This window comes from Loxodonta africana, chromosome 2 (genome assembly GCF_030014295.1).
Source record: "Loxodonta africana isolate mLoxAfr1 chromosome 2, mLoxAfr1.hap2, whole genome shotgun sequence".
In the NCBI taxonomy this organism is placed as follows: domain Eukaryota; kingdom Metazoa; phylum Chordata; class Mammalia; order Proboscidea; family Elephantidae; genus Loxodonta; species Loxodonta africana.
The window spans coordinates 163,900,700-163,913,543 of NC_087343.1; the positions used below are offsets into that span (position 1 = coordinate 163,900,700).

The following is a 12,844-nucleotide window of genomic DNA, read 5'->3' on the forward strand; positions in this document are numbered from 1 at the left end:
CCCAGAGCTGGGAGGGGCACACAGTGGCAGAGCAGATTGTGACCCCTCTGCGGACCTGGGTAAAGCAACCTGGCCCATCCATACCTGGAGCTGCAGGCCAGGCCCTGTGTAGAGGGTGAAAAGCCACCAGGAAGGCTAGGGGTGGGTGTGACTGGAGCCTGAGGCTCCCTCCCCTCCCCTGGCCCATCTTCATGGCAACAGGCAAAGGGAAGAAGAGCAGCCTGGCAGAGCTGAAGGGCTCGGTGAGCAGGGTCGCAGGCCGCAAGATCACCCGCATCATCAGCTTCTCCAAGAAGAAGCCGCTGGCTGATGACCTACAGACGTCCTCCACCGAGGAGGAGGTTCCATGCTGTGGTGGGTACGGGCGTGGGGAGGAGGGGAACTGCAGGCTCTGTCAATATGGGGTCCTGGGCCTGAGACTGGGAGACCTTCCCTGCCCTGTCCATCTCACGCCCAAGGACACAGGAGAGGATCCCAGCTTACTGGGTGGCTAAACCTCACCCATCCACTCATCTTGCCCTCCTGTCACTCTCTCCCATGAGGCCCTGATGCTCCCCAGAAAGAAATGCCAACTTGACCTCCATATTTCTCTGCTCCCTGTGGACCTTACTGCAAATCGCTGCCCACCTCTGAGCCTCAGTTTCCTCCACTGTGACGAGAGAAGAGTATCATATTTTCCACCATATAACATGCCGCAAGGATAAATTGCAACCCAGCCTTCTAAGGAAATTTCTTGGATAAAAATATTTAAGTACTTTCTATTATAAATGTATTAAATATGGGTTAAAAGTAGCTTAGAAGGGAAGACATTTTATTTTGTTCATGTAAATACAGTGTTCCATACACTGGAATCCAGTAGAAAATATATATTTTGGATCCATGGTCATACTGTATTTTGAAAAAAATATTATAAAAGCATATGGCTAAAAAGAAACATTTTTCAGTTAGTGGGTGGTGCTTCAGAGCATGTAAGGGAAAAGATAAATTTAAATCTAAAATGTTAAGACGGAATCCTACACCCTGCCGTCATCTGCTGTGTAGCCTGTGCCTTGACATCTTTAGAATTCTGCTATCTTTGCTGCATGCTTTTGTTCAGACAGATTGCCACTAGGTGGCAGCTTCATCCATTATTTTCTGTCTTTTGGTAATTTTATTTTTAGGCAACATCAAGAGGAAAGGCAAAGGGGAGAACTGTGGCTTTTATGCATCAAATATAGTAACTCCTGCCCTTTTTATCAAGCTTGATAAGGTCCAAAGGCTGTGCTGCCGTGTACAATGTGATAAACAGTCCCAGTACACAGATAACCAGTTGTCCTCAAGTTGACTCCAACTCATGGTGTCAGAGTAGAACTGTGCTCCATGGGGTTTTCAGTGACTGATTTTCCAGAAGTAGATCTTCAGGCCTTTCTTTTGAGGTACCTCTGGGTGGACTCGAACCGCCAACCTTTTGGTTAGCAGCCGAGCATGAGCATATTAACCATTTGTACCATCCAGGGACTCCAAACTCAAACTCAGAAGGGAGGGTACCTGAGGTCACAGGCAGGTGGGAGTGAGCTGATCTGGGGCCTGGAAGGCCTTAGTTCTAGCTAGGACACAGAGTTATCCTCGGCCCTCTGTCCCGGAGGTGTAGACCCATGCACCGACTTGCATCCTCCGCACCTGGGTTTCTCCAAGGCTGGGCTTTCAGGAAGTCACGACACTGGTCTTCCTCCCAGGCTATCTGAACGTGCTGGTGAACCAGGGCTGGAAGGAACGCTGGTGCCGCCTGAAGTGCAACACTCTGTATTTCCACAAGGATCGCACAGACCTGCGGACCCATGTGAACGCCATCGCCCTCCGTGGTTGTGAGGTGGCCCCGGGCTTTGGGCCCAGACACCCATTTGCCTTCAGGATCCTGCGTAACCGGCAAGAGGTCGCCATCTTGGAGGTGAGGGGAGAGACAAGGTGGTCCTTGGTGGTAGGAGTGAAGAGGAACTTGGCCTTGTTTTTTTTTTTTGGTTTGGGAGGCCTTGTACTGACACTACAGGGATGAGAGGAAAGGAAAGTAAATCCAACTGCTGTCAAATGATGCAAGCAGGGTTGCCAGGTACACTACAGGACATCCACTTAAATTTGAATTTCAGGTAAATAATTTTTTAACATAAGTATAAAACCAAAAATCAAACCCATTGCTGTCAAGTCAATTCCGACTCATAGTGACCAATAGGACAGAGTCGAACTGTCCCATAGGGTTTCCAAGGAGCTGCTGGTGGATTCGAACTGCCGACCTTTTGTTTAGCAGACATAGCTCTTAATCACTGCGCCACCAGGACTCCAGAACCAAAGTATATCCTTGCAATATTTGGGATATACCCATATGGAAAAAAAATTATTCATTGTTTATCTGAAATTCAAAATTTAACAGGGCATTTAGAATTTTTATTTGCTAAATCTGGCAACCCTAGGCCCAAGATTTGTTCGCTGTCGCTTACCTTAGAACCCCAAGCCTAAAAGGCATCTAGTTTAGTGTAAACTCCAATCTGATTCTGGAAACTCCTCTCACACCTTCCTACCAAGTGGTCATCCACCCTAGATAAACCAGTACCTTTCAAGGGAGCCTACCCATCCCACAGGGCAACTCAGATTTTTAGAAAGACTTTCTCCATATTGGGTTGAAATTTTTAAGCTCCGTGAAGAAACCATGCTGGTTTCTGCATACACTGTTTTTCCAGCACCCAGCGTGATGCTCAGTGTACACTCAGAGCACTGCAAATATTTGGTGAACGCAAATGTGATTTCTTGTCCTTCCTACCCACGGGCACTAGCCATCCTCTATGGCTCTGTGCAGAGTACTGTATGTTGGATCTCTCTTCCATGTGTCAACCCTTCAGCTAATTAGAATTTAAAATGTTAACACTGGAAGAAAACTTACAGGTAAGGGAACTGAGGCCCAGGGTAGCAAAGTCCAGGGTTCAACAGAGAGTCAGCAGCAGTCCTAGAACTAAAACCAGGATTTTGGTCCTGTTTTCTTTGCCCAGCACCCGGTGTCTCCCTCAGTTCTTAAATTTCAAAAAATGTTGCCTCTGTAACTCCATTTTTGGTAGTTTGAGATGGACCTCTTATTTCCCAGAATGTATATACTTGGAGTTTTCTAGCAAAAACTATGCTTCCTTTATTCAAGTTCAGCCTTTGCATGCTAAGTTGATTTTATAATATTGATCTTTACATGAGAATTAAGTATGTGTTTAGCTGACCAACAACGTTTTGGAGATGGTCCTGTATACAAGTACTATAAATATTTGGTAATTATAATCATACAAGGAAAAAATTGATTGGATTATATGAGAACTAACCTCCATACATAAGTAAATAGAAAATTTAGGAACAGTTAATGGTGATGGTTGAACAACATGACAAACATGTAATATCACTGAACTGTGCATGTGAAGATTGGTTGAAATGGCAAATGTTTTGTTACCTATATATTTACCACAATAAAAAAAAATAATTTTTTTAAAGTAAATGTAAAAAAAACTCAGTGACTGGGGTTTTAAAAACCTGTGAGCAACCATCTAGGATACTCAACTGGTCTCACCCATTCTGGAGCAAGGAAAAATGAAGAAAACTAAAGATACCAGGGAAAGATTAGTCCAAAGGACTAATGGACCACATCTACCATGGTCCCCACCAGACTGAGTCCAGTACAACTAGATGGTGCCTGGCTAGAACTACTGACTGCTCTGACAAGGGTCACAATAGAGGGTCCTGGACAGAGCTGGAAGAAAATGTAGAACAAAATTCTAAATCAAAAAGAAAGACCAGGCTTGCTGGCCTGACAGAGACTGGAAAAACCCTTAGAGTATGGCCCCCAGACACCCTTTCAGCTCAGTAATGATGTCACCCCTGAGGTTCACCCTTCAGCCAAAGATTGGACAGGGCCATAAAACAAAACGACACTAAAGGGACACACCAGCCCAGGGGCAGGGGCTGGGAGGCGCAGGAGGGAACAGGAAAGCTGGTAATAGGGAACCCAAGGTTGAAAAGGGAGAGCGTTGATGTATCAGAAGTTGTTAACCAATGTCATAAAACAATATGTGTATTAACTGTTTAATGAGAAACTAGTTTGTTCTGTAAACCTTCATCTAAAGTACAATAAAAGTTTTAAAAGAGAAACAAAAAACAAACAGAAAAATTCAGTGAACACCTAAATGTTGTTTTCACATCTGAGTGGTTGGGAAGAAGGTCCTGAGGGTAGAGAGAGAGGACCTGCCACCTGAGAGAGGTGGCCAGGGAGGGCCTCTCAGGGTAGGTGGTGTTTGAGCAGAGACTTAGAGTGAGGGAGAGAACCACCTGGATTTCTGGATGTGTGTTCTAGTCTTATTCCTCACGGATCCCTAAGTACTGGATATGTAATAGGTGTTTATAAATATCTGTGGGTTGGGCTGAAGTGAGCAAGTCGCCAGAGGCACTGTCAATACTGACATGAACCCATCTGTGCCTCCTATTCCTCAGGCAAGCTGCTCAGAGGACATGGGCCGCTGGCTTGGCCTACTGCTGGTGGAGATGGGCTCCCGAGTCACCCCTGAGGCACTGCACTATGACTACGTGGACGTGGAGACCTTAACCAGCATCGTCAGTGCTGGGCGAAACTCCTTCCTGTAAGGCTTAGCACCCCCTGGGCCCACAGCTGCCTGAGACCTTTCTACTCTCCGCTCCCTCTCAGAGGCTTGGAGTCCAGCCTTGGCCACTGGGAGGAAGGGGAGGAAGAGCTGGAGAAGCCTCTGCTTCCCTGGGAAGCCCAAATGGGTTTCCAGCAAAGAATGAGCTGGCTGGAGTGGTTGGACCAGTGTCAGGAGGAACCTGTGGATGGAAGGAGCAAGGGTGGAGATGCTCTTGAGTCATGGCTGGGCTGGGCCCTCATGCCATGTCATTGTTGTTAGGTGCCGTCGAGTCAGTTCTGACTCATAGCAACCCTATGCACAACAGAACGGAACACTGCCTGGCCCTGCACCATCCTTACAATCGTTGTTATGCTTGAGCCCATTGTTGCAGCCACTGTGTCAGTCCACCTCATTGAGGGTCTTCCTCTTTTCCACTGACTCTGTACTTTACCAAGCATGATGTCCTTCTAGAGGGACTGATCCCTCCTGACAACATGTCCAAAGTACGTAAGATGCAGTCTCACCATTCTTGCTTCTAAGGAGCATTTTGGTTGTACTTCTTCCAAGATAGATTTGTTTATTCTTTTGGCAGTCCATGGTATATTTGACATTCTTTGCCAATACCATAATTCAAAGGCATCAGTTCTTCTTCAGTCTTCCTGATTCATTGTGCAGCTTTCACATGTATATGATGCAATTGAAAATACCATGGCTTGGGTCAGGCACACCTTAGTCTTCAAAGTGACATCTTTGTTTTTCAACATTTTCAAAAGGTCCTTTGAAGCAGATTTGCCCAGTGCAATACATCTTTTGATTTCTTGACTGCTGCTTCCATGGCTCTTGATTGTGGATCCAAGTAAAATGAAACCCTTGACAACTTCAGTCTTTTCTCCATTTATCATATGTTGCTTATTGGTCCAGTTGTGAGGATTTTTGTTTTCTTGGCATGGAAACCTTAGCTTCCCACGCCCTTGAGCATCCTGGCAGGCATGTGGCTTGTACATGGAGTTCAGCATTCATTAGAAGAGCCAGGTTCCAGTCCCAGTTCTTGAACACCAGCTGCGAAAGTTTGGGCTGGTTGCTGGCCATCTTGGCTCCTGTTCTCTCATTTATAGGTGGTGATGAATTACCTGCCTCCCAGGGTTGTTGTGAGAATCATTTGAGTCCCTGTTCCTATAAAGCCCTTAACACTGCACATGGCATGATGCTGCCTGCCATGGTTGCTGTTACTGTTACTCTGTCTCCCATAAGAGCTACTGCCAGAGTGAAATGAGAGAGGGGACAGGAAAACACTGTACGGCAAGTATCATCATCACCATTGTGTTGTTTATTTTCTAGATATGCACGTTCTTGCCAGAATCAGTGGCCTGAGCCGCGCGTCTATGATGATGTTCCTTATGAAAAGATACAGGTACAGTCCCTGGGGGCTGCCCAGGAATGTGACAAAGGACACTAATGCATTAATAAGCTCTTCTTCTCTCCTTTCTTTGTGACTCCTTTTTCCCTTTGCTTCAGAGAGATCCCTTTTGTTTAATAGCTAGGGGAGAGCCCTTTCTTATCACAGGTAGTTGCACAAGACCTAGGAATCCCTGGCACAGGAGGCAGTGGAAAGAGCCCCAGATCAGGGGGAAGAAAACCCAGTTGCATTCAAGTTGATTCTGACCCGTTGCAACCCCACGAGCGTGACTGTAGAAGTGTGCTTCATAGGGTTTTTAATGGCTGATCTTTTGGAAATAGATCTCCAGGCCTTTCCTCTGTGGTGCCTCTGGATGGACTCGAACCACCAACCTTTCAATTAGCAGCTGAGGGCTTTATCATTTGCACCACCCAGGGACTCCCAGGAGGAAGAAAGGGCTCTGTAAACTGCGGGGAAAAAAAAAAAAACAACAACAACAAAGAAAACAATTGCTGTCAAGTCGACTCTGACCAACGGTAACCTCATGTGTGTCAGAGTAGAACTGTGTTCCATCGGGTTGTCAAGGGCTGATTTATCAGAAGCCTATCACCAGGACTTTCTTCCAAGGCACCTCTGGGTGGCCTCAGACTTCTAACTTTTTGGTTAGCAGCTGAGCACATTAACCGTTGGAACCACCCAGGGACTCTATAAACTGCAAAGTACCACAGAAACAGGGGGCACCATCTCCAGTTCAATCAAAGTGTGTGGACCCTCCACCTCTGTTTACTGCTCTATGAACTGATGCTGCTGATTCAGAGATGGCTTGGGGGAGGCTGACTGGGCAGCCGCCCCCATAGGCTCCCCTCTACCTGGTGGCATCCATAGTCTGGGCTTCAGCTCAGAGGACAGAGTCTCCCTGCCTGGCCCACTAAACCAAGGAGATGCCTGCTTGTTAATTTACAGAGAGGTCTCTGTAGCCATCATATGATCTGGGGTGCTGCTGACAGCATGACCTGTGACCTCCTCCCCATGGAACAGCCAGAGGAGAAGCCACATTCAGATCACGTGCTGGTGGGCAGGTCAGGCCTCTGAGCCAGGGGAGAGAGGGAATCAAGCTGCCCGGGAACCCGATGTATGTGCAGGCCAAGACCCCTACCTTGGACGTTGCTGGAGAAACACTCTGAGCTCTCACTTCTAGAACTATACCTTTTTCTAGCAACTTCTTCAGCCATCCTTCTCTTGTTTACATGGTCTTTCTTCAGACTTACATAAACCAGTGGATGCAGTTTAAGATTTGTCTCAGTTGCAGAGTTTAATAACAAGACAGCTGAATGCTTAATGGATGTGAGCTTTGGAGACAGACCCAGGGCTGAACCTGAGTTACCTTGTGCTTCAGCTCCCTGGGCCTCACTTCCTGGCTCCAAATGGATCAGATAAAACCTGCTTTCCAGGGCTGTGACAAGAAGGAAATAAAATACTGTAGTTAAGAAGTTAGCACAGTACCTGGACACTGGGAGGTCTCACAGAGAGGCATGAATAGTATTGTTGCCGATGGCGTTAGTGTGTTACATCGTGTTCTGTTATACTGCATTATATTAGATTCCACCCAAGGTCTCCTGAGCTTTAACTGGCATGTGAGTGTTCTTAATACTCTTCACGCACAAATGTATAGCCGACCTGTTATCTGTCTACACCATTTCTTTCATGGCTGATCTCATCCATGACTTTTTTTTTTTTTTTTTTTAGGGAAGGCGCTATGTTAGCAATTCAGAAAATTTTAGGGATACTTCCAAATGATATGAGGGCCAAAAAAAATTCTATAATAAATCCACAGTCTTTTGAGACTTTCTAATTTTCCTCTGGGAGGCCCTGGGTGATGCCAACAGTGACCACACTTGGCTGCTAAGCAAAAGCTTGCAAGTCCACCCAGAAGTGCCTCAGGACAAAGGCCTGGAGATCTACTTCCGAAAATCGGCCACTGAAAACTCCATGAGCACAGTTCTACTCTGACGCACGTGGGGTCTCCATCAGTCAGAATCGACTCAGAGGCAACTGGCTTTTTGTTGTTGTTTTTAATTTTCCTCTCAGCAAGTGCTCTGGTTTAGGGTTGCCTTCTGCTGCCTTCATAGGAAAGTATGAGTATCAAATCACATACTGCTAGTGAAAGTGTTTTGTAAACTGTTGAGTGCTACACAGGTCTAAAGATGTAAGGCCAAGATCTCAGAGGTCCTGAAGCGCTCATTTACCCAACAAGGACTAGAATCCACTCCTGCATTGGTGAGTCTGAGCCTGTTTGCCCTTTACCTTCCTCCTCTTCTCTGCCTCCAGGACGAGGAGCCCGAGCGTCCCACTGGAGCCCAGGTAAAACGCCACGCCTCCTCCTGCAGCGAGAAGTCCCATCGAGTGGATCCGCAGGTCAAAGTCAAGCGCCATGCCTCCAGTGAGTTCTGGGTGGGCCTTGCCTGCTGAGCAGGGAGGCAGGGGGGAAACAGTCCACATCAGGGGCCTCACAGTTAGATTCCTCCAGGGGCTAGTGGGTAAATAAATGGGTGAAGTGGGTGTAAGAAAAATGCTGTAAGCACACAAGCAAGGTGAGAAAGGGCAGCTAGCATGTGGCCTCAGAGAGGAAACAGAGCTGGGTGAGGGCAGGAGGGACTGCAGGAAATTAGGGTGCTCAGGCCCCAGCTATGGCGGTGGCCACTACTCAGCCTCAGTGATGGTTGCCACACAGTAACAGAAGCCCTCTGTTGCCATATTTGCCAGTTATTTTCAAGAGATCAGAAATCTAGATTTGGCGTGAAATCTCCTTACTTTCATATATTGGCAACTAATAATAATAATAAAAAATTTAACACCAAATAAGGCCAAAAATATAAAGTTTGTCTATAAGCTACAACTGTTCCAGAGGCTAACAGTTTGTGGTTTCTGATCTGGAGTAATAAGTGGAGAACTGAACCCCTCCAAATACCCTCGAGACAGCTGCCATGAAAGGTGTGATCACCTCCGTGTCCCAGACCCCAGCTCTGCCTAGCGCCGTGTATGTGCTCGGTGAATGCCCTGATGGACACAATGCACGAGAGTGACTAAGTATGCCATCAGACGTGTGCCGGACACTCTATTGTCAGTTATGTTTGATTTACAACACCAATCTCTGCTCCAGTGTGATTTCTCTTTATAAGTAAGCCAGCTTCCTATAGGACAGCATGTTCTGAGAGTCTTTGCACTGTTCTGCATTTTCTCCCCCTGCACTAGATCAAAACATTCTGTCCTTTACTTTTTGAAGATTTGTTTTTAAAACTACTTTTCTATATTATAGTTCCATTTCATTAGCACTGATAATCCTTGCTGGGGAGTCAGGAGATGCGTATTCCATTCTTCATTTGATTGCTAACTGACTGTGTAACTCTGTAAATGTCCCTTCCCCTCTCTGGGTCTGAGCTTCCCCTCTGAAGAATTGGAGGATTGTTGCGTAGCATCCTTAACACCCTACTTTCATGGGTACTAGAAATGTTGTTGTTGTTAGGTGCCATCAAGTAGATTCTGACTCACAGTGACCCTGTAGGACAGAGTGGAACTGCCGTATAGGGTTTCCTAGGCTGAAATCTTTATGGGAGTAGATCACCAAGTCTTTTCTCTGCGGAGCAGCTGATGGATTCAAACTACCAATCTTTCAGTTAGCAGCTGAGTGCTTAACCATTGCTCCGCCAGGGCTCCTTTTCCTGGATACATGGGGCCTTGAAAATATAGGGCTTTATGGGATGCCTATTTTAAAATGAAATACTAAACTAAAATAAGCAAGTAAGATTAAAAAAAAGATCACAAGTGTCAAAAAATGTAACAATAAAGACAACAAAAAACAAACCTTTATTCAGATCGAATCTTATATGGAAGCCCAGTTTATAAAAGAGATGAAAGTGGAGCTTCTCTGGTTGGAATGTGGAGGCCAAGGGGCCTCTTGTTTGCCCCATACAGTGACCTGTTAGCCATTGCTATGAAATCATGTTGTTGTTGTTAGTTGACACGAAGTCCATTCCGACTCATGGCAACTCTATGTGTGCAGTGTGGAACTGCTCTGTAGAGTGTTCAAGGCCGTGACCTTTCAGAAGCAGATCACCAGGCCTGTCTTCTGAGGCACCTCTAGATGGGTTCAAACTGCCAACTTTTTTGCTGGTAGTTAAGTGTTTAACCGTTTGCACCACCCAGGACCTCGTGCATATGGTTTAGGGATACGAATATATGAAGGGTGGAGTCCTGGTGGTGAAGTGGTTAAGAGCTTGGTTGCTGACCAAAAAGTTGGCAGTTCGAATCTATCAGCTGCCCTTTTGAAACCCTGTGGGGCACTTCTGCTCTGTTCTTTGGGGTCGCTATGAGCCTGAATCGACTCGATGGCAATGGGTTTGTTTTTTTGGTTTTATATATGAAGGACAGTTGAAAACCACAGGGGGAAGCCCTTGATCTAGACCAACAACATTGTTTTTCAGATGAAGAAAATGAAGGACATAAAAGGGAAGGGTCTTGCGAAGATCACCGTATTATCTATTGCTGTATAGCAAATTACCCCAAAATTTAACAGCTCAAAATAATAAGCATTTATTACATCATACAGTTTTTGTGGGTCAGGAATCTGGGAGTGACTTAGGTATTTCTGGCTTGGGGTCTGCCATGTGGTTATGGTCAAGATGTTGGCTGCTGTTGTAATCACCTGAGAGTTTGATGGGCTGGAGGGTCCACTTCCAAGAGAGCTCGTTCACATGCCTGGCAAGTTCATGCTGGTTATTGGCAGGAGGCCTCAGCTCCTTGCCATGCAGACCTTTCCTTAGGGCTCTTTGAGCGTCCTCATGATGTGAAAGCTGGCTTCCCCCAGAGCAAGTAATCCAAGAATGGGCAGCAGAGCAGAAGCTGCAATGTCTTTTATGATCTAGCTTTGGAAGTCACAATCTGTCATTTCTACAATATCCTAGTGGTTGCAGAGGTCAGCCCTGTTTACTGTGGGAGGGGACTACAAAAGGGTGTGAATACCAGGGGGCAAGAATCATGGGGGGAGCGTGCTTCTTAGTTCAATCAAATATACAAGACCAAATGGGTAACTTCTGCCCAAAAGCAAGACGAGAAGGCAGGAAGGGACAGGAACTGGATGAATGGACATGGGAAACCCAGCATGAAAAGGGGGAGAGTGCTGTCACGTTGCAGGAATTGCAACTGATGTCTCAAAACAACATGTGTAAAAATTTTAGAATGATAAACTGATTTGAGCTGTAAACTTTCACCTAAGCACAATAAACTTAAAGGAAAAAAAAAAAAAAAAGAATCACGGGGTCAAGGGAATTGCTAAGAAAAATGGTGACATAAGGAGCCCCATAAACCAGCATTCAAGGAAACAAGCATAACTGAAGAAAATGTTTTTAAAAATTGAAGTCTCTGCAAATTCACCTAAAAGAATACAGCCAATGAAGAAACATTTATTGAAGAAAATCTACTAAATCTCAGTAATAACAGTAATTGTTCCGTGACCCACTCACTCTAGCTAAGCGTGACAGATTATTCACTTCAGGCATGTGTGGACAAGAAGACAAGGCCTCCTCTCCCCACAGCTCCCCATCAAGCAATACAGTATCTCCCTGGAAGGAGCAGGTTCCCAGCATTTCATTACCCACGCCCCTCCCCCTCAAGCTCTGTTGCACAGGCTAAATTCCCAACTAGTGCAGCTGAGAGGCCAGGGGCTCCTTTCTCCATCCATCACCCCTATGTAAGATAGAGCTCTACCCTAGGGACAGCAGGCTGAGAATACTGGGACCTCAGTAGCCCTCACCCAGTTCACTAGCAGGGCGGAGGCTGCATACCAGGAGAGGCTAGTGAAGGAGACATGAGGCTACCACTCCCACCCAGCATACTGCTTGTAATGCTGCAATGTCACTCAGAGAACCATACCACTGTCCATGCCTCCCAACTCAAGAGCAGTGACTCGGAGATTTTGCCCAGGAAAGAGGGAGGCCGTAAGAGCAGAAAGTCCTGAAACTGTCCCCCAAAGGAACTGAAATTTGGAACAGAGTATGGGGAAGTTTAAGCTTAAGGGCATTCTCAAAACCAACGAAAATTTGGTAGTAAGCAATTAAGAGAAGGCTGGTAGCTCCAATGACAGCAAAAAGTTAAATACAGTAATAAAGTAAATTAGGCCAGCTAGTACCAGAGAGAATCAGTGAGAGAGAGCTAAGAAAGTTCCACTGGAGTCATTAAAAAAAAAAAAAAAAAAACTTCCAAAAAGGCCTCAAAAACTGCCCTCGCGTGCTTCCTTAAAAAGCTAGAAATAGAACTACCATATGATCCAGCAATCCCACTCCTTGGAATATATCCTAGAGAAATAAGAGCCTTTACACGAACAGATATATGCACACCCATGTTTATTGCAACACTGTTTCCAATAGCAAAAAGAAGGAAGCAACCAAGGTGCCCATCAACAGATGAATGGATAAATAAATAATGGTATATTCACACAATGGAATACTACACATCGATAAAGAACAGCGAGGAATCTGTGAAACATTTCATAACATGGAGGAACCTGGAAGACATTATGCTGAGTGAAATTAGTCCGTTGCAAAAGGACAAATATTGTACAAGACCACTATTATAAGAACTTGAGAAATAGTTTAAACTGAGAAGAAAACATTCTTTTGTGGTTACGAGAGGGGGGAGGGAGGGAGGATGGGAGGGGGCATTCACTAATTAGTAGATAAGAACTACTTTAGGTGAAGGGAAAGACAACACACGATACAGGGGAGGTCAGCACAATTGGACTAAACCAAAAGCA

At 45.7% G+C, this 12,844-nt stretch overlaps 1 protein-coding gene across 1 annotated transcript in view; it reads left to right on the top strand.

Moving 5' to 3' along the window:
- Positions 1-12,844, top strand: part of AFAP1L1 (actin filament associated protein 1 like 1) — an 83,157-nt gene that overhangs the window by 48,705 nt on the left and 21,608 nt on the right. Inside the window, exons 11-15 of the mRNA XM_023550507.2 lie at positions 202-354; positions 1,716-1,927; positions 4,492-4,637; positions 5,979-6,051; positions 8,365-8,476. Of these exons, the coding sequence (XP_023406275.2) occupies positions 202-354; positions 1,716-1,927; positions 4,492-4,637; positions 5,979-6,051; positions 8,365-8,476 (696 nt within the window). The remainder of the gene's footprint in view (positions 1-201; positions 355-1,715; positions 1,928-4,491; positions 4,638-5,978; positions 6,052-8,364; positions 8,477-12,844) is intronic.